The following is a 21703-nucleotide window of genomic DNA, read 5'->3' as shown; positions in this document are numbered from 1 at the left end:
CTGGAGCAGGAGGGGCCAGACCCAGGGAAGGAGAGGCGAGGCAGCCCCTGCTCAGGGTCAGTGAGTTTCTGCCCCTTATACACAGCCCAAGTCCATTGAGACCATCAGCTTTGTTGGTGCGTCTAGATGTGAAAGGGAAGGAAGGAGAGGCCTGGTCCACCCCTCAGGGCTCAGAAAGCATAGCTCCCCAGGGAGCCCTTCCTTCTGACACTGCCAGCTTGTCACCATCCATGCCTCCAACTAGCCCTGTGGCCAAGTGAGGACATCACCCCTGGGACAGGACAGAAGTCCCCAGATGGCCCTTCCCAATGAACACAGATGTGCCAGGCACCATCCCAGGAGGCTCTGAGACCCTGGGCTTTACCAGCAGAGAGAGAAATAAACCCGACATATAACTAGCACCCTTCACTGAAGGCTTGCCCTGCTGGGCCCGAGGCTAGTGCTCACTGCATACCCCCATGTCCACTTCTCCCCACAGCCCCGTGAGGGAGGTGCAATGAGAGGAAATGAGGGGAAGTGGGCTGCATGTGGTCACACGACTTGGGAACTGCAGGGTGGACTTTAGGTTGCCTGGCTGGCTCTGGAGTCGCTGCTGGTGGCCTGTCTGGGGAAAGAGGAGCTGGTAGGGATAGGGGTCTGTGGCTGTGGGCCCACAGGGAGGGTGAGGCAGGCTTTGGGGCCCCTGCAAGCTGGCCTAGCTAGGTCTTTCCTGTAGCCTCTGTGAGAAGCTAAGGGAACAGTCCACCTCCTGGGCAGAGCTGGGCCACAGCAGGAGGTCAAAGTGGATGCCACCCAAGGAAGGACTTTCTAACAGTTCAGCTCTGCAGCGCCTGAGCCCTCTGCCCAAGGAGGTGGCAAGTCCAGATCAAGCTGGGCTACTTGAGAGCTCAGAATTCTGTGGATTCTCTAACCTGGTTTCAATGTGGCTCCTTCCTCCTCCTCCCTGAGGGGCCCTCAGCCCTGGACTGTCTACTGAGTGCTACCCACTGGGATGTTGGCATTTAATTGAACACCAGCAGGGACTTCTTCCCTGATTGTGTGTCCTAATTAACTCCCAGTCACTTCCTACCCCTGCTTTATTAGTTCCTATATCAGACATTCGTTGATCATTTTACTATTTTCCTTGTTTGTTGCATGTGAGGTCCCTGAGGGCAGGTACCATGTTGGTCTTATCCACACTGTGTCCCCCAGAGCCTAGCACAGAGCCTGTCATACACTAGGTGCTCCATAAACACCGGCTGGATGAATAGACAGCTCACTGAAGGGGTGCTGACACCCCGAACTGCCCAGCAGTGGGGCCAGCGGGCTCCGACTCTCAGAATCAAGGCACAAACGACGATGATTATTTGCAACAGGGCATGGATGTAGCGTGAGGATCATTAAGGATGAGCAGGGCTGGCGTGGTCTGGGCTCCCCCAAGTCCCAAGGGGACACTCCTTGGTCATTGTCATAGGAGCAGCATTCCCTGGGGAACCTGGTGGCTCACATGGGCAGGAGGGAAACAAGGGCTGGAAAGTGGGAGGCTGGGACCCAGCCAAGTCCCTCTCTGACCTCAGTTATTCCATCTACACAATAGATCTGATTGATGAGAGGTAGGAAGGGCCCTCTGAGAGGCCGAATGCTGCCGCTTCTCATCCAGGAGAATGAGGCACAATGGGCCGGGTGGTGAGAGAGCGAGCCCCGATCTCCTGTGTGCAGGCAGGATGAAAGTCTGAGGGTGCTCATGTCTCAGGGGCTGACTCGGACAATCTCCACGGTGACGCCACCAGCCTGATATCCAGGACACAGGACAGAAGCATCCTGAAACCAGGCAGTCTGCCAGGGTCGAGTGTTTGTGCAGGCTGGGCCCAGCTGCCTTGCCCAGCTCCAGACAGCTTCCTCCATACAAGTCTCTGCTTATTTAACAACTATCTCTCTTATTCCATCTTCCTTCACCCCTCTCCCTCCCCTCTGCATCTGAAGGGCTCCCTGTGTGTTTGGATTTCACCTGGCTTGCCAACATTTCCTGTCTTCAGACCTGTAGAGAAAGGCTGGCTATTACCCAAGCCTGTGCCTTCTCTACCTGGGGGTGGGAAGCAGAGCAGGGGAGGGGCCCTGAGGACCCCAGGCTCCAGAGTAAAACCAGCTCTGCCGCTTGAGAAACATCAACCTTGTGAGAATCCCATTCCACCAGGGGGCGCTCCCTCCCCAGCAGGATTGCCCTGCTCATTTATTGCCTGTTTCTGTTCTAGAATACACCATCCACGTAATGCCAGCTTTCCAAGAGGGAAAAATTCATTGACTATAACCATCAATTGTCAGATACATTCCGATTTCTTACACCTTTTTTAGCCCTAATCAGTTTGGCTCAGTGGATAGAGCGTCGGCCTGCAGACTCAAGGGTCCCAGTTTCAATTCCTGTCAAGGGCATGTACCTTGGTTGCGGGCACATCCCCAGTAGGGAGTGTGCAGGAGGCAGCTGATCGATGTTTCTCTCTCATCGATGTTTCTAATTCTCTATCCCTCTCCCTTCCTCTCTGTAAAAAAATCAATAAAATATATATTTTTTTAAAAACCTTTTTTAATAAAACTTCCTTGTTGAAAGTATTACATTCTTAAACCTTTTAAAATTTGTTTTTAACTTTCTGTCTGAGATAGTAGCCTTTGATTCAGTCACCCAGGCCCCAAAGTGCTTGCTCTCCCTTCAATGTACTTTTTTTAAAAAAGAAAACATTATGTCTGAGAATTGAGGAAATCTGATAGTGTTAAAACTGAAATAAAAGTGTGTGTGTGAGGGGGGTAGATTTGTCATGGAAAGAAGCCAGGGCAACTCAGAGCTCCTCTCCTGCAAAGTTCAGAGGCTCCCACAGCCAGCTCTTGGCCATCGGTGTCTGCCACCCTCTGGTCCAGGCCCCCCTCCCCAACCTCCATCCCAAACCCTGGTCTCCCAGAACCACTCCTGTCTCTATAGTCCACCCCGACTAGGCAGCCAGAGGGAGCTTTTCAATGAGAGTGCATTGCACCCCTTATTAAAATGCCCTCAGGGTTCCCAAGAGAAAAGAGCCTTGTGTGACCCCGCCCCACAGGGCCTCCCCACAGGTCCTTCTCCCCTCTGCCACTCCCCTGAGCCACCCTGGCCTCTTCGCTGCTCTCTGAAAATGCCAATTCACCCCCACCTTGGGGCTTCTTCCTGGCCATTCCCTCTGCTGGAAGACTGCACCCCCACCCCCTCAAAAAAAAGAGCAGCAGGCACTGAGCTGGAAGCAGCTGTCACAAAGCCCGGGTACCACCATTCACCACAAAAGCATCTCCTCTTCTCGAGTCCCAGGCTGCTGCCTGGGGCACTGGACTCATGTGGGACGTGCAGGACTCGGGGGATCTGCTCTCTGTGTCCAGAGCACGGAGGCTGGTGGTGCTGTCCCCTTGGGGAGCTCAGCCGCACAGAATACCCAGCAGCCACCACACCCTCCTGGGCCCCTTGGCTGACTAGAAGGGCCCCACTCCCATTGCCCACCCCTTGACCTTTGTCCCTGCAGTGTCCCCCCCCTTTTTTTTTCAAAGTAAAGAAGTTGGAACTTGGACTTACGTAGAGTCAGGGTTAGTAGATTATGGAAGTGTTCTTTTTCTTTTTTTAATCCTCACCTGAGGATATATTTTTTGTTTTTTACTGATTTTTAAAGAGCATATTTAGAGAAACATCCATGTGAGAAAGAAACATCGATTGGTTGCCTCCCAAATGCGCCTCAACCAGGGACTGGTGCATTTTCTTCTAGATCATTTGGCGCAATCTGGCTATGTGCCCTGACCAGGAATTGATCCTGCAACCTTTTGGTGTCCAGGACAATGCTCCAACAAACTGAGCCACCCAGCCAGGGCCCTGCAGTGTCCTTGCCTGACACCATCCCTTACTCCCCACCACCTGCCAATCCAAGACCTACTTGCCCTTCCAGACCCATCAAGACCCACCCAGCACTGAATCCACAACGAAGCCTGGATACCCAGCGCCAGTGGGATCCACTGCCCCTTCCAGCATCTTCACCGAAGGCTTGAGGCTCACAGGCAGGGTCTGCAGTCCCTGTGGGGAGGGACACTCCAACATCCAGCCAGGACCAGCGAATAGAGGACACACATCCCCAAGTGTGGGAAAACCACAGTGGGATCAACCTCAGAAGATCCCCCAGGGGAGGCAAACTTTGAGCTAATAGTTATGAGTATTTATTGGACAAACAGTTCTCCAGCACCGGCAATGTGCCGAGCACCCCGCCAGGGGTGGGCACCTTAAACAAGACAGACCTTGTCCCGCCCGCCCTGGGGGAAGAGGACACAGTGATAGACATAAATACTGAGATTAGAAGAGAGCAGGGCAGGGCTTAGAGCGGGCAGAAGGTTGGGCATTGAGGGGATGTTTGAGCAGGGCATGAAGGAGAGGCCATTTGATCGACCGGATGCCTCTCTCAGAGAAGACAGCAAACACAATGGTCTGGGTGGCTCTGGGCTTAAAGGCTCCCTCCTCCTGAAAGCCATCTTGGATTGCTTCTCCTGGTCCCCAGTGCATCTGCACACTGTTCCATGAGCTTCACCTGCCTCACCCTGGATGCTTGTGCTCAGTTAGATAATCTGATGGATAAATGGATGAGAAGATGTATTCACACAACAGAGGGGTGATCTGTGTCCCCAAGGGGAAACGGCTGGGTGCTCCTACTCTGATGTCCCCAGTGCCCGGGACAGTGCCTGGCATACAGCAGGTGCTAAGTGGTGTCAGAAATATGGAAGTGGTGCCAGAAAATGAGGTCAATGATGGCTTCTCTCTGAGGACAAGGCTTCCCCAACTCCCCTCCGTGACCTTGTGCCCCATCTCCTGGTGGAGGGACACCCGCCCTCCGTCTATCAGTGGGGTTGTGACCCCTCAGCCCAGCAGGGCCCAAGAAAATGTTTCTGCTCCCCAGAGATAAATGGCTGCTCCTTGCTCTGATTTTTAGCAGTACATTGGCAGGGGGGGGTGGAGGCATGGCCTTCCTGCTCCTCTCAAGAGGAGCCTGGCAGTGGCCCTAGATCCTGGAGAAGGTGACCCTCATGGTTGGTCTACAAGGAATTGCAGTGGCAGACCATTTGCACATCACATGAGGGAAGCTTGAATGCCAAGGTGATGGGTTGTGTGGGTGTGAGTATATTAGAGACTGAATGAGTGAGGGAGTGAGTGAATATGAGGGTGTGAGCGCATGTGTGCACAAGCGCACAGGAAGAAAAACGATCCAGAACAGTGGTTCTCAACCTTGGCTGCACATTAGAATCGCCTGGGAATCTTTTTAAAATCCTGATTTCTGGGCCTCATCCTCCGGAAATTCTGTTTCTTTGTTATGGGGGTGGGGCCACAACATTAGTAACCACTGATCTAGAAGAAAATGCACCAAAATGATCCCTGGGAGAGAGAATCCAGATGGTTTTTATTGGCTTCTGTGCTTTTCTGTATTTTCCTAATTTGCTATGCTCAGCCTGTGCTACTTTTAGAACCAGAAAAGAGCTAAAATAAGTCACTTTTTAAAAATAAGTCATTCTTTAAAACCATGGGTGCAAAAGGCAGAGAGCAGACGAAAAGGAGACAGATGTAGCTCTGCAGGCACCTGGGCCTGGGGAGGAGAGAGTGCTGTGGGGGGACCAGAGAGAGGCAGGGCCTCCAACCCCGCTTCCTCACACCCAACTCCTGTGTGAAATGGCCTTCTTTGCCCCATTGGGAATCTCAGCTCCTGCTGACCCTGATGCTCCAGAGTTATCTGCCCAGTGTTCAGGTAGGGCCTGGGCCAGGAGGGGCTGGGTGTGGGCGGCCGGAGAGACAGGTCGAACATATCTTGGCTAAGCTCAGCCCCACCTTTTGTCCTGGGGCCTGAGATTCCACATCTTGGGCGCCTGGTGCCTGGAGGGGCTGCCTATAAGTTCAAGCTTGGTGTCCAAAGACAAATCTCCATGATGCGCTGCAGCTGGGGTAAGAGGTAGTGTGCAGACTCCACAATTATTTTAAGTGCCTACAACGTGCCAAAACTGAAACACGTGGGCAAACGCAGTAAAAGACTGTTGTTAAGGGCTGGGCCTATTGAGAGAGGGCTCCCAAGTCCCAGAATCAGGTGGAAGCTCCCCCAGAGGTTGGCATGTCCTGACATATCAAGATCTTGGGACTTAAAGGGGACCCTGAGTCTCCCTCCAGGTCAGGGCTGTGCAGAGAGGCCTTGAAGAAAACCTCCGAGGCCTGGTAATTGCCAGGCCTCCTCCTCTCGCCTTCCCCCACCTCGGTTCTCGGGGGAAGCTGGCCCTGCCAACATATCCAGTGGCCTCCAGAGCTGTGAGACAATACATCTCCATTGCTTTAAGCCCCCAGTTTATGGTGCTTTGTTACAGGAGCCCTAGGAAATGGATGCGGGGATGATGTTGGGGTATAGCATGCAAATGTGTCTTGGCCTCACTAATCCTGGCTCCTGGATGACCCCTTTGCCTAAGAGCCAAGCCTTGGAGGGTTTGGTTCCCCACAGCGGAGAATACAGTGCCCGTGGGAGGAGGCACGGTGACACAGGAGGCTCCCTGCTAGCGAGCAGAGGGAAGCCACGTGCAGGCTGGGAATGAGAAAGGGAGAAGCAGTGGACAGAGATGTGAAGCCCCACATTCGCTCCTCAGGGCTGTGCCTCGGGCGGGATAGAAGGGGCCTTGGGAAACAAGAGTTACAACCAGCTCACACCACACACAAAAATAAACTCAAAATGGATAAAGGACTTAAACATAAGATGGGAAACCATAAAAATACTAGAGGAATCCACAGGCAGCAAAATCTCAGGCATATGCCGAAGCAATTCCTTCAATGATACAGCTCCTAGGGCATTGGAAACTAAAGAGAAAATAAACAAATGGGACTACATCAAAATAAAAAGCTTCTGCACAGCAAAAGAAACCATCAACAAAACAACAAGAAAGCCCACTGCATGGGAGAACATATTTGCCCATGTTATCACCGATAAGGGTTTAATCTCCAACATTCACAGGGATTTCATACAACTTAACAAAAGGAAGATAAACAACCCAATCCAAAAATGGGCAACGGACCTAAATAGATACTTTTCTAACGAAGACAGAAGAAAGGCCAAAAGACATATGAAAACATGTTCAAAGTCACTAATCATCTGAGAGATGCAAATGAAAACGACAATGCGGTATCACCTCACACCTGTCAGAATGGCTATCATCAACAAATCAACAAACGACAAATGCTGGCGAGGATGTGGAGAAAAAGGAACACTCGTGCACTGCTGGTGGGAATGCAGACTGGTGCAGCCACTGTGGAGAACAGTATGGAGTTTCCTCAAAAAACTAAAAATGGAACTCCCATTTGACCCCGTGATCCCACTCCTAGGACTATATCCCAAGAAACCAGAAACACCAATCAGAAAGGATATATGCACCCCTATGTTCATAGCAGCACAATTCACAATAGCTAAGATTTGGAAACAGCCTAAGTGCCTATCAATAGATGAGTGGATTAAAAAACTGTGGCACATCTACACAATGGAATACTACGCTGCAGTAAAAAAGTTCTTACCATTTGCAACGGCATGGATGGAACTGGAGAGTATTATGCAAAGTGAAATAAGCCAGTCAGAGAAAGATAAATACTACATGATCTCACTCATGTATGGAATATAATGAACAACATAAACTGATGAACAAAAACAGATCCAGAGACAGAGAAGCATCAATCAGACCATCAAACCTCAGAGGGAAGGTAGGGGGGATGTGGGGTAAGGAGGAGAGATCAACCAAAGGACTTATATGCAAGCATATAGGCCTAACCGATGGGCACAGACAACAGGGAGGTGAAGGAATGAGTGGGCGGGGGGGGGGGGTGATTGGGGGTAACGTGGGGATAAGGACACATATGTAATAACTTAATCAATAAAAAATTTTAAAAAAAGAAAACAGAGACCTCCAGGAACCCAAGCCTGCAGTCCACCTCCTGCCGCTCCAGCAAGCCCCCGCCGAGCATGCGCTGTGGGTACCATGGCACAGCAGCAGTGGCCGCTCTGGCTCTCCACAGGTCGCAGTGCTTGTGTCCAGAGTCCACACGTTCCCCAGAACAGGATGTGGAGCTGCTGAGAGGGCTGGTCGCCCAGCAGAGGCCTTGACAGGTACCTCTGGGCCAGAGGGGGACAATGAGCTCAGAATGATGAGGAACTCCAAAGCCAGACCGTGGCAGAGCCAGGCCAAAGAGCCAAGACAGGGTATAAATACAGGAGTCCCTGCGCTGACAGTGATGGAGGACAGACACACAGCACAGGCAGGAGACAGACAGATGGCTGCTGGTCTCACTCTTATGGGGGGTTGAACCAAGTTCCACAGCTCACCCCAGCGTCATTACCCAACCAATACTTCACCTATCTCGGGCCAGACAGCTGCAGCCCATGCCCTGTGGGAGGGACTCTCCTCCCTGCACCCCGCCAGGGGAAACATGACCCGATCAGAGAGCGAGCCTGGTGCCCAAGGGGGCGAGGGACACAGCCCAAACTCATGGACTCCAACATCTGTGAACATTTATTTTCTTTTCCAGGCCTCTGGTGAAGAAGGTCAACGTCACCACATAGGCAGAGCGCGGACAGCCAGGGGGAGCTGCTTATCCTCTGGGCCCGGCAGGGGTATGCCAGGGACAGACAGGACCTGGTTGTCCTGCCAGAGGACAGCAGAGAAGGCTGAGCTACCTCAGCACCTGACGTGAGCCCTTCTTCACAGACCACAGAGGGGCGTCCTTCAGAGGCTGGGAGACCTGCTTCAGGGAGGAGGCGACCAGCGTGGGCATGGCCGATCTCTGCAGGGTGTGCCTGGATGCCTGGGACAGGACTGAGTGAGCCGACTGGGCCATGGAGGCTGACTAGGGCTGCTGCGAGGCAGAGGAGGACTGGAGCCCCAGGGGGATGAACCTCCTGGTCAGGAACCCAGAGCCTGAGACTGACGAGAACAAGGAAGAGAAGGAGGAGATGTTAGTGTGCATGCTGGCCGTCTCCTTGCTCGGATGCAGGTCCTTCGAGACATTGTGAGTCACCGTGCGGATCAGCCGGCCATGCTGGTCTATGACCTTAAGCATCATGAAGTCAGGCTGGTAGGTGGGTGCCAGTTCATTGAAGTACAGGTTTTGGTAGATCTGAGGTGAGATCTGTGGGGAACAGAGCAGGGGCGTGTGGGAATAGGCAGGGGGCACCAGGACCCAGAGCAGGCTCGCAAGAAGGATGGACCCTGGGGTCTTCCCAGGCCAAAGAAGTCTCCAGGGTACTCTGGTTGCCACTGATGGCCACAGCCTGCTGGGCCCACAAGCCCACTGTGCCTGAGGCTCATCCGCCCTCCTCTTGGTGCTGGCAACCGTCCTGTGAGGTTGGCACTGGACTGTCCCCATCTTAGAATGAGGCCTCAGGCTGAACCCTGAGTGGGGCTCAGGTACAAGGAGCTCCCAGACGTGCTTCCACACCTGACATTAGCACTTGCCAAGATGCACTTTGAGTCCCGTCTCCAGTAGAGGGTAGGGAGGCCAAGCGGTCCCTTTTCACATGACCTTCCTCCAGCCCGGGACAGAGAGTTACCTCACTTATTCTGAGTCCCCGCCACAGAGGCTGGGAGCTCCCGTAATGCCCCGCTGGCAGAGAAGGAGGGAGAGGCTAAGAGGGGATGGGATCTGCCCACGTAAGAGACAGGATGGGGCTCAAAGTGGGTCTCTCCCAAGCCTCCGCTCCTTTCTCTCCCCAGGAGAGCCCCCTTCCATTCCCTCTGCCTCTCACTGACCGTGCTCCTGTCACCATCACACCTGTGTCTGCTCAGGAGGAGCCCACAGTATGGAGACACGCGCAGTAAACACACTAACAAACTAATAGCCAGACTCTGGGAAACGCTTTGAAGGCTGTGGACAGGTGCCAGGCCCAATGGAGGACATCCTCCCATAGACCCAATGAGGTTTGTCCTCAAGGACAAAACCTGTCCGTGGTTTCAACCAGAGCCTTGGCAAACAATTTCATGCTGAAATTGTCCTGCTCAGAATTCCATTAAAGGACCGATGTTCCCCTCACCCCACTGGAGGCCCCTGCCCCAGCATCTCAGGGAGCAGCCCCACCCTGCCGCACCTGGTGCTTCATCAGGCCATACTGCACACAGATGGACAGGAGCCCGGGACTCCGCAACCGCTCCTTGGGCTTGTACGCCGCTCCCAGGATTTTGCTCACCTGCAAGAGTCATGGGCAAGAGTGAAGGCTCAGGACTGAGAGCTGTGGGCCCATCACACCCCCGTGTCCCCTATCAAGCCTGACCTGCTTGTCCTTGGACTCCCACTTGTGCCAAGTGTTCTCAATATCTTTCAGGGAGCGCTCTCCAGCCCATGGGGACGTCAGGGTTATCTTCTGCAGCTTGGCCCAAGCTTCCGCCTCTGTGTCTGCATTTCCGTTCAAGAGAGCCAGGAGAGCCACCTCCTCCCGCCGCTGGTACACCAGGGCCTCAGCCAAATCCTGCTCCTCCCTGATGTGAGGGGCTTTCCTTCAGAAGATGCCCTCCGCACCACAAGTCAGGGAAGCCCTCCCAGGAACCCCAAGAGGGTTTCTCCTCCTGGATCTGATCCTCTCCAACCTTCTTATTCCTCCCATGAGGCAGGATGCCCAGGGCGCATCACTGATGTTAGCAAAGCCCAGATTCAACTGGTTCCCAACAAGTCCTGTGATCCTTCCCATGACCCTGTGCTCTCCCCCGTGGAGGTCTGACACCCCATCCTGACCTTACCTATACTTTCCCTTTGGAATACTTAGATATCCTCTCCTAGGGTATTGCCTCTGCCTTGTTTGAGATCCTCCCATAGGACTATAAAGGTGCATGCCTTGACAGAAACATAGGAGCCACAAGGACTCTATGGGTACCTGGAAAACTCCTGCTTACATGTCAAAACCCAACTCCAAAATCTCTTCTCCTATGAAGCCTTCCTTAGTTAATCCACCCAATCAGAAGACTGTCCTCAGCCATCCCTGTTTGTTTGTTAATATGTTTTTATTGATTTTAGAGAGGAAGGGAGAGGGAGAGAGAGAAACATCAATGATGAGAATCATTGATCAGCTGCCTCCTGCACACCCCACAATGGGGATCAAGCCTGCAACTCAGGCATTTGGCCTGACTGGGAATCAAACCATGACCTCCTGGTTCATAGGTCAATGCTCAACCACTGAGCCACGCCAGCCAGGCCCCCATCCCTGTTCTTAATATCCATCACTTATCACATAGAATAGCGGCCATGAGTTTGCATGTCCATCTCCCCAGTGCACTGTGAATTATCAGAAGCAGGACTCATGCTTGGATTGTTTGGGATCTCTAGAACCTAGTACAGGGCCTGGCAACCAGCAGGGCCTTAATAAGTAATTTTTGAATAACCCAAAATTATCCAAGATTTGGTCAGGGATAAGGGTAGAGCATGGGTGAAGGAGGAACCTGTAGAGGAAAGAACAAGTAGGAAGCCTCCTGCCTTTCCCATGACTCAGAAAAAGAATCCAGTGTCTGTTCAGGACCAGAGCCCTGGGCACTCTCCTGCCAGGGCCCTGTGGCCACATAGAAATGGCGCCTGCAGGGAAGCCAGCACCGGCAAATCTGAATCTGGCTCTGGGGCAGGGTCCCATCTAAGGACGTGGGTTTTTATGTGGCAAAGTCAAATGCTCAATCCTTCAGCTGAGCTGAGCTGAAAGAACAGAGCCTCAGGCTCTTAGGCCACAGCTGCCACCTCTGGAGTCAAGTTTCCAGCAGGTCCCAGGCCTTGGGCCTTCCAGGGCTTTCCCTGAATGTGCCCAGCACCACCCAATCCAGGTGAGGTTGCCTGGGATCTGGAGAGGCTCCCAGCACCCCCTCTTTGGGCCAGAGGAAACCAGGTAACTCACGGCAGCCTTGAATAGGTCTTCTTGGAGGCATGTGTGGATTCACTTTTTTTCCTTAAGTTTTTATGTAGTTCTTTGTCATCAAGATTCTGGATATCCTTCAGCCGGCTCCAAACTTTCAGGCCAAATGTCCCTGTGATTTAATCAGACCCAACTCAGTAACAATGACTGGCCTAGCCTCCCCGACACTGAACCTCTGCCCCTCACCCTCCACCCTCGAGTCAGTCAGCAATCCCTTACGCCTGTCCCACACTTCATGATGCCCACCATATGTCAGGCATGATGCTGGCTACTCAACAGATATCTGAAGGAATCAGACACTAGCCCTAGTGTATACTTGGAGCTCAGGCCTAAGGCATCCTGCCCCACGTGTAGGAGAGAGTACTATGGCAAGGACTGAGTGATCCTCATTTGGGTTTCAAGTAGCTCATGTATGAAATGGCAATGATACAAAATGATCAGGTGTACCAGACATGGGGCTGGGGAGGAACAGGCCTGGAGTAGAAAGCAGGTAGTGAGCACAGAGAAACATGAGTCCTTCCACTTCTGGGCAGGGGCAGGGTATAGTCGTAGGCCATTACCCTACCGCAGAATTGTTTTTAATTAAGAAAAACAAAACAGGTATGTTACAAAACCATATTTCTATAAAACCATTGGAGAGCTGTAGAAGCAAAGAAAATAGATGAACTAAATTTACAGAAAGGAAAATGTCTTTCCAAGAAGAACTGAAATCAGGAGCTGCTTTCTTTTCTGGGAACATTTTCTGAATCTGGACACAGGCTAGGGTGAGAATCAGGCTCAGCTTAGCAGAAGGAAGCTCCAGGAAGGAAGAGAAACCAGCAGAGCCTCTGACAGCCATTCTGGCTGGCATGATGGATTAAGTTCAGGGGCGTTCCAAATGCATAGTTCTGACATTTACTTAGTACTGGGGGAGTTGAAGGTCTAGGGTTCGGCTAGAAAGACAGAGTGAGATCATTGGGAGACAGTGTCCCACTGGAGGAAGAAGCCTCTAACAAACACAACAGACTTCACCCCAGAGACAACTGAAGACAGAAGTAAGGTCAGTCTACCTAAAGATACAGTTCAGTTCCAACCCAGCTCAGTTCCTGATTGCACTGAGATGAGCAGCCCTATACACAGAAAAGAGCAAATGTAATGGAGGAAAATCATTATCAACTTTACTCTCTACGGTCCTTTATACAAAGTTCAGAAAAGTTTTATTTTGAAGTATTTCTGTTTTGGGTTTTTTTAATGCCTATGACATGTGAAAAGATAGGAAAATGTAACCAATAACCAAAAGAAGAAATAGGCATTAGAATCAGACTCACAGATAATTTAGACATTGGAGTTAGCAGATAATCACTTTAAAATAACTATTATAAATAATGTTAAAAAAAATAAAGGAAGACATAACAAAATGGAGGAAGAAAGGGGAGAGAATTTCAACAGTGAATTGGAATCTATAGAAAAGGACCAAATTGGTATTCTAGAACTAAAAAATATAAGAATACAAGAATTAATCAGATAGATTTAATAGCAGACTGCATATAGGAGACAGAATTGATAAACTGGAAGGCAGGTCCATAGAAAAGATCCAAACTGGAGTGGAGAGATTGAAGAAAAACTGGGGATGAAAGTTTCGGTGGAGAGTCACAGACATGGTGGCCATAGGGTCAGAGTATGTGCCTTGGATGGATGGGTATAGAGTTAAAACTAATGGGAAAGCTGACAAGCGTGCCTGCAGGTCTAATATGTGCATCTATAAGTGTGCATGCTGCCAAAGGAAAGAAATTCAAAGAGCCGCTAATGAAACCAGAGAAGCTCCCCATATACACTTCACCGCCTCTCCAGTCTAAATATGCTGAAGAGCAGCCTGGAAATTTACAAATGGGCTTTGCCTCCATCCGCACTACAACTGGTTGTTATATTGGCTGGTGCAAGGATGTTTATGTCTTTGTGAAATATGGATAATGGAGACAGTTTAATTTGGAAAAGATGCATATGTTTATCTGAAGATTCTACCATGAGATTTTCTTCTGGAAATTGCAGTGATTACAGTTTCAGGATTGGTAGGCTTGGTTTCAGCAAGAAAAGGTTCTAGATTTAAGAAAATAGCTTATCCATCAGGACTGGCCACTTAAGTAACAGCTGTTTGTTACCCAGTTCAGTCTGTAATAATTGCAAAGGTAACCTGGAAAAGGGCATATGGTATGAGCCAGCAAATTTATGAAGCAGTTAAATCATTGTACACACAAAAACAACAAAAAAGTCACTTCCTGAATCTAAAGGAAAAACTAAGCTGGGAAGTTATGCTGAAATAGAAATACCTGTGAAAACAGCTCACGACCTGAAACATTCAATGGCTTTGTCAACAGAACTCAGACCTGAAACGAAGACCAAATCAGAGTCCACCTCAGGTGCTACACAGTTTATGCCTGACCCCAAGCTCATGGATCACAGGCAGTCCCATCCAGAAGATGTAGATATGTACAGCACTAAACGCTGAAATACTGTACATAGAGAACTACAAGATGTGTGAAATTTCAAATAATAATGGGGGGGGGGGATCATGTCATGGGTATTTGTGACACATACAGCATAACTTAAAGCAAATGTGTCCCTTACATCTTCTAATGTATAGTTTGACCAATCACATAAGTGATTAAAACACAAACAGCAAATACAATCCAAACAATATTAAATGATTGGTGAAGAGACAGAGGTAGTAGTATTAGGACGCATTTGATGACTTAAGGGTGTTTATAAACAAAAATATAGAGTAAATATATGTATGTGTATATCTCAGTGCTTGTACACACATATACTTGCTTTAGTTTTTTCTAATTAATATCAGCTAAATTAGAATGGTTTGTGAAAGGATATGTTCCCTGCCCTCGTTTTTCATTTCCCAGAGCTGTAATAAAATGAGCATATTTTATGACCAAAAAAAAGAAAGAAAAAATGGAAAGAACAGAGCATGTGCGACACGTCAAATGTCAAATGTTCTAATATACTCATAACTGGGACCACACAAGGAGAGGAGAAAGAGAACGGGCAAAAGAAACATTGGAGAGATAATATCTGAGGATTTTTCAAAATGATTGAGACTCCAGATTGAAAAAGATCAGCGAACTCCAAGGAGGATAAATACAAATGAAATCACAATTTGGCACATCATAGTCACACTGCCAAAAAAAAAAAAAAAAAAAAAAGCAGTCAGAGAAAAAAGAAAAATTACCTTCAAAGTATCAACTTACAACTGACTTTTCAAGAGAAAACAGAAGACAATGGAATGGTTTTTAAGTACTGAAAGAAAATAAACTGTCAGCTGAGAATTCTATGTCCAGTAAAATAATAAACTTTTAAGGCAAAATAAGGACGTTTTCAGAAAAATAAGAGCTTAAAGAATTTATCACTAGCAGATCAGCTCTATAAAAAAAATAATAAAGGAAGTTCTTCAGACTAAAGGAAAATGATTGCAGACAGAACCCTAGAACTTCAGGAAGGAACAAAGAGCAGGAGAAATGGGAAATGTGAGGGTAAATATTACTGCTCACAGTAACATTAAGAACAATGCCTTGCTGGAAGTCGTAACATCTGTAGAAGTAAAACATATGGGAGCATTAGCACAAACAACAGGAAAGGGAATGGAAGGTTCTTGCATAGGAAGTGGTATCAGGTCAAGAGTGCATATTATTATCTAAAGGGTAACCACTTAAAGAATAATTCAAAGACATATTAAAAACTAACAGAGGAATAAAACAGGATAATTTTTTAAATATTTGATTAATCCAAAAGAAGACCAAAAAAAGAAGAAAGAAAGAAAGAAAGAAAGAACAGATGGAATAAACAAAAAACAAATATCAGATGATAAACTTAAACCATGAAAGTAATTTCATTAATATTTAAATGGATTAGACATCCAATTAAAAGGCAAAGATGGTCAACAGATTAATAAAATAAGGCTTGGTATAAAGAATCAAGAATACAAAGAATATTCAAGAATATAAAGGATATTGACCTGGCTGGTGTGGCTGTTGGTTGGGCATCATCCCATGCACCAAAAGTTTGCCGGTTTGATTTCCGGTCAGGTCCCCAGTAGGGACATGCAGGAGGCAGCTGATAGATGTTTCATTCTCACATCGATGTTTCTCTCTCCCCCTCCCCTCCTCTCTCTCTAAAAATCAATTTTAAAAAAATCTTTTTTAAAAAAAAAGAAAAGAAAATGAGAAATTTCATCGTAGAGCAGAAATAAATATAAAATATTTTTAAAATGTAAACCTGTAAGGTTTACATGGGTGAAAATTCAAGAAAACCTAAGTGAACGTAAGAAAGTAATAATCCTGTGATAGGAGAAAAGAGACCAATATAATCGAAGGAGGATGAATCCTCCATAGACAAGATGAGAGGAAACCAGATGAATTTTTAATGAACTTTAAACAACCTCATATGGCATGACAGATTATAATCCAGAAGATTCCAGCCACAGAGCAAGTCTGCAGCTACTACCAAGCGCTTTGAAAGACTGTTTAGCAGTATCTACTGAGACTCAATGTATATATACCCTAGGCAGTTCCAGTCCTAGATATATATCCAACAGAAATGCATACATTTGTTCACCAAAAAAATCTGTGTAAGAATATTCATAGCAGTGTTATAGTTAATAGAACAAAATAGCCAGAAACAACTCCAATGACCACCAACAGTAGCACAGATGAAGAAATTATGGTATATCAACAACCAATTACTATTGAGCAATGAGAACAAATGAACTACTACCTTCAACAAATGGCTGAATTGCACAAACAATAATGTTGAGAGAAAGAAGCCAGACACAAAGGCTTTGTTGCATTGTTTCATTTATACAAAGTTCAAAACCAGACAAAACTAATCTCTGTATTTGGAAAATAGGATAGTGGTTGCTTTTGGAGGGTTAGGTAGAGATGGTCAGGTTGCGGGGGTGAGGGGAGTCCCAACGACTGGTAATGTTCTGTTTTTTTATATAATGGAGGCTGTATGGGAATAAACTTTGTGAAAATTCACCAAGATGAACCTCTAGATTTGGGTACTTTTCTGCATGTTATAATATAAGAATTACATTTATTTTTAAGAAGAGAAAGGAATATATCTTATCAGATATATGATTTGCAAAAAAAATACAAAGACAAATAATAATGTGAGTGGGTGGATGGGTGGACAGATAGTTGATGGATGAATGGACAGACTGCCAAATGTGCAATTGAATAGATTCATATCCTGTAATACTATTTAACAAAGAAAGCTGCTGTGGTCTGAAACCCCCATCCCATGGATTATAAGGTTTAAGTCAATTTATGTTCTAACAGGGACAGGGACAGGAAGGGCCATGGGGCATGGCTGAACTTCAGCAGGACCCATACCAATGGCATCGCCGGAGAGTCTCCAAGCCTTGATGTCCTGGTCATGGCCAGCACTAATCACCAACTCATAGCTGTCCACATACAGGATGTCTGCCACACTTTCCAAATGGCCCTTCCAGGTCGCCAGAAGCATGGGGGGAGCCAGGGAAATGATCTGGCCATCCACGACCTACAGGAGACCGTACAGGATAATTACTTATAGCAAGACCATCACAGAGGCTCATCAGAGGGCACCCAGGGCTAGACAAAGCAGAGCCCTCAGGAAGGACCTAGGCCAGGGGCCAGGCCTAGTTCTAGACACACTCCTACATGAACTTCTGATGACCTTAGTTAAGTTCCCGCACTTCTTTGGCCCTCACTGACCCTTTGGTAAAATCATGAAAAGCATTTACATATTGCTATATTATTTTTAATGCTTTTATTAATTTCAGAGAAAGGAAGGGAGAGGGAGAGAGGGATAACATAAATGTTGAGAGAGAATCATTGATCGGCTGCCTCCTGTACGCCCCCCCCCCTGCCCCCAGCCGCCGCCTCCCGACTGGGGATCGAGCCCACAACCTGGGCATGTGCTCTGACCAGGAATCAAACCCTGGCCTCCTGGTTCATGGGTCGATGCTCAACTACTGAGCAACACTGGCCAGGCATATTACTATATTACTTACCAATGCCCTCCCTATGGATTATTCCATTTGAACACAACAACCTTATGGGATGTGTATGAGTCTCACCATTTCACAAAGAAGAGAAGTGAGTCAGAAATGTTCAGTAACCAGCCCAAACCACATGCCAGGACAAGAACTCAGGTCTTCTAAAGTTATTCATTTGGGCATTGGTAGTAGAATAGGGTTAGTGGGGATGAGATATGTTATAGTATGAAAAAATAAACTCTTCTTAACAGGGAAATGAGTGAAAATATCCAAGACCACTGAAAAAAAAAAAAAACAAGATTAATTAAGGGAGCCCAGCCGGGTGTGGCTCAGCAGTTGAATGTCAATCCAGGAACCAAGAGGTCGCTGGTCTAATTCCCAGTTAGGGCACATGCCCAGGTTGCAGGCTCAATCCCCAGTAGGGGGTGTGCAGGATAATTCTCTCTCATCATTGATGTTCCTATCTCTCTCTCCCTTCCTCTCTGAAATCAATTAAAATATATTTTTAAAAAGATTAAAATATGTAATACTTTCAACAATAAAGATTTAAAAAGAAAACACCATTATAACAACTTTACACTATTACAATTTTAAAAAAAGATTAATGAAGGGGGACATATTTTACCATATGTTAAATCACAATAGTACAAACTTTAAACAAAACAATGGAAGACAATAGAGAGCTTAAAAAACAACCCAAATAAAACTTTGGTCTATGATAAAAGTGGCAGGAAAGCTGTGGTAATACAGAGCAGGACCCAGTAAGCTGTGCTGGAATACCTGATGAACTACTAAGAGAAACTTAAATTATTGTCATATATCTTACAACTAAATAAACTGTAGATGGGTCAAAGAATTATTTTCAATGAAACCATAAAACTTCTAAAAGAAACTATGAGTGAATATTTATCTTACCTCTGAATAAGCTTAAAAGAGAAAGTAAGTCTGGAGATTCAAATTTGGAGTCACTAGCAAATCAATACCTTCATAAATAAAATTAAAAGGCAAATGACAAATTGGGGAAAATATTTGTAATATATGTGACAGACGATGAGTTAATACCTTGTAATATATTTTTAAATAAGTACAAAAGATGGTTACTACAACAGAAAAATGGGCAAAGGACATGAAGAGGCAATTCACAAAATTATACATGGTCAATAAAATAAGGAAAGGTGTCAACATCATTAACAAGCAAAGTTATCTTTGTTAAAATCAAAAGAAATCATTTGTATCTAAAAATCAGCCTAAAGTGTTTGGTTTGTGTGGTGTTTTTTTTTTTTTTTTTTTTCACTTCAAACATTTATTTATGTATTGAATGCCTTCTCTAAGCAAGGCACTCTGATTGACCCAGCGGTCCTTCACTCGGACGAATACCACTAATACCTTATGTTATGAAAGATAAAACAAAACAGGCTAATAAAGTGCAAAATTGTATAAACTTTCTGGAATGCAGTTTGGCAGTATCCACTAAAGGTCTTAGAAAGGTTTATATTCTTTTTTTTCTATTTAATGCTTTTTTTCCAATTTACATTCAACGTCATTTTGTATTAGTTTCAGGTGTACAGCTTAGTGGTTAGACAATCATATACTTTATAAAGTATTCCCCCTGATATTTCCGGTACCCATCTGGCACCATACATAGTTATTACAATATTACTGGCTATATTTCCTATGCTGTAGACATCCCCATGACTATTTTGTAACTACCAGTCTGTATTTCTCCATATCTTCACCATTTTTACTCAGTCCTCCAACCCCTCTCCCCTCTGGCAACCACCAGTCCGCTCTCTGTAACTATGAGTCTGTTGCTATTTTGTTTGTTCATTTATTTATATTGTTCTTTAGATTTCAAATAAGTGAAGTCATATGGTATTTGCCTTTCTTTGACTGACTTATTTCACTTAGCACAATACCCTCTAGGTTCATCCATGCTGTCACAAATGGTAAAATTTCATTCTTTTTATATTCCCAAAGCGGAATCACTGGGTCATAAGGCAGCTCCATTTAAGATTTATGTTCTTTTGCATACTACTTCCTTGGGATAAATTACCAGATGTGCAGATAAACAGCTACAAACAAATAAAAAATATTCATGAAAAAAAAATATTTGCTCTATAGTTTTATACTATTAAAAACATTTTTATTAAAATATAATTCACATACAATTTACTCATTTACAGTGCTCACTTCAGTGTTTTTTAGTATATTCATAGAGTTTTCCACCACCATCACAATCAAATTTAGACCATTTCATCACCCCATAGTTTGTATAAATGGAATCATAGAGTATGTGACTGGCTTCCTTCACGTAATATACTGTCTACAAGGTTCCTCACGTTGTAACATGCATCGGTACTTCATTCCTTTTTATTACTGAACTAGTGACCCGTCGCACAAAATCGCACGAGACCCGGGCCCCCCCACCTCCCACCCCCGTGCCATGGGACCACTCCGAGTCCCAGAGTCCCGCCCCATGTGGCTGGCGCACCACAGGATGGTCCCCGAGTCCTCGAGTGCCGCCCAATGCCCCGCCTCCGGACCACGCACAGCGGCTGCCAGGCCCTGCCCCCACAGCGTGCACACAGGGCCTCGGAAACCCTGGCAGAAGCTGCATGGAGCAGCCACCAGCCCTGCCCCCACTGTGCCCGCCACCATCTTGTGATGGTGTTACAGCGTGAGGGTCAATTTGCATATTGCCTCTTTATTATATAGGATAATAGCAAATACATACAAAACATTCATTTCCAAAACCAGATATTACTCTGTACAGTATATATACCACAATTTATTTTTCCAATCTACATTGATGGGCATTTGGGTTATTTCAAATGTGAAGTTATTACAAACAGTAATCCTATCAACATTCTTATTCATATTTCTTAGAGCATAGATTTCTCTGAGTTATAAACCTAGGAGTAGAATTGCTGACTTATGGAACAGGCACATCCAGCTTTAGTAGCTATAGTTCTCCAAAGTGATTATACTAATTTATATTCCTACCAGCAGTGGAAATTCCAGCTGATCTGTATCCTTGTCAACATTTAGTATTGCCTATCTTTTTAGTTTTCGTCATTCTAGTGGGTGTGCAGTAGTATCACATGGTGGCTTTAATTTTCATTTTCCTAATAACTAATGAAAAGGTGCTCAACTTCATTAGTCATCAGAGAAATACTGATTTTTGAACTATATAAATGTATTACCTGCTCAAGAAAATACATAAATATTTTTATTATTTTTAAAAAGAATGCATGATTGCCCAGCCGGCCTGGCTCAGTGGTTGAACATTGACCAGGAGGTCACAGTTCAATTCCTGGTCAAGACACATGTCCAGGTTGTGGGCTTGATCCCCAGTGTGGGGCATGCAGGAGACAGCCAATCAATTATTCTCTCTCATCATTGATATTTCTCTCTCTCTCTCTCTCTCTCTCTCTCTCTCTCTCTCTCTCTCTCCCTCCCTCCCTCCCTCCCTCCCTCCCTCTCTCTTCCTCTCTAAAATCAATAAAAATTGTTTTGTAAAAAAAAAAAAATTTTTTTTAAATGCGTGACTTCAGAGCCCTCACTGCAATGATTAAAGCCCATCAAAGGTGTGTGTGTGTGTTTGTATACATGTGCAAGCGCACTCATGTGGGTGTATTTAATGTGTTCATCCTTGTGTTTTACTGGTTAATGGTGACTTCTGGTTAACAAAAATTTGTCCCAATCAACCAGACAACCTTGAACAGGAAAAATGACTCAGAATCTCAGTGCAAGAATCACG

General features: G+C 46.4%; 1 protein-coding gene and 1 pseudogene across 2 annotated transcripts in view; one reads left to right on the top strand and one right to left on the bottom strand.

The window, feature by feature from the left end:
• Window positions 1–8881: 8881 nt before the first annotated feature.
• EFCAB8 (EF-hand calcium binding domain 8) overlaps window positions 8882–21703 on the bottom strand; it is a gene marked incomplete at both ends in the record, with an annotated part of 48324 nt that continues 35502 nt past the window's right edge. Inside the window, 5 exons of the mRNA XM_081097713.1 lie at window positions 8882–9163; window positions 10119–10217; window positions 10302–10506; window positions 11901–12030; window positions 17297–17465. Of these exons, the coding sequence (XP_080953839.1) occupies window positions 8882–9163; window positions 10119–10217; window positions 10302–10506; window positions 11901–12030; window positions 17297–17465 (885 nt within the window). The remainder of the gene's footprint in view (window positions 9164–10118; window positions 10218–10301; window positions 10507–11900; window positions 12031–17296; window positions 17466–21703) is intronic.
• Window positions 13614–15081, top strand: LOC308523245 (MICOS complex subunit MIC27-like; annotated as a pseudogene). Its single transcript has one exon. The product of its transcript is annotated as an MICOS complex subunit MIC27-like (transcript).

This window comes from Myotis nattereri, assembly GCF_964212035.1.
Source record: "Myotis nattereri genome assembly, chromosome: 8".
Taxonomy (NCBI): Eukaryota; Metazoa; Chordata; class Mammalia; order Chiroptera; family Vespertilionidae; genus Myotis; species Myotis nattereri.
The sequence above is the reverse complement of the archived record's forward strand: the minus strand, read 5'-3'. Positions and strand labels throughout refer to the sequence as shown.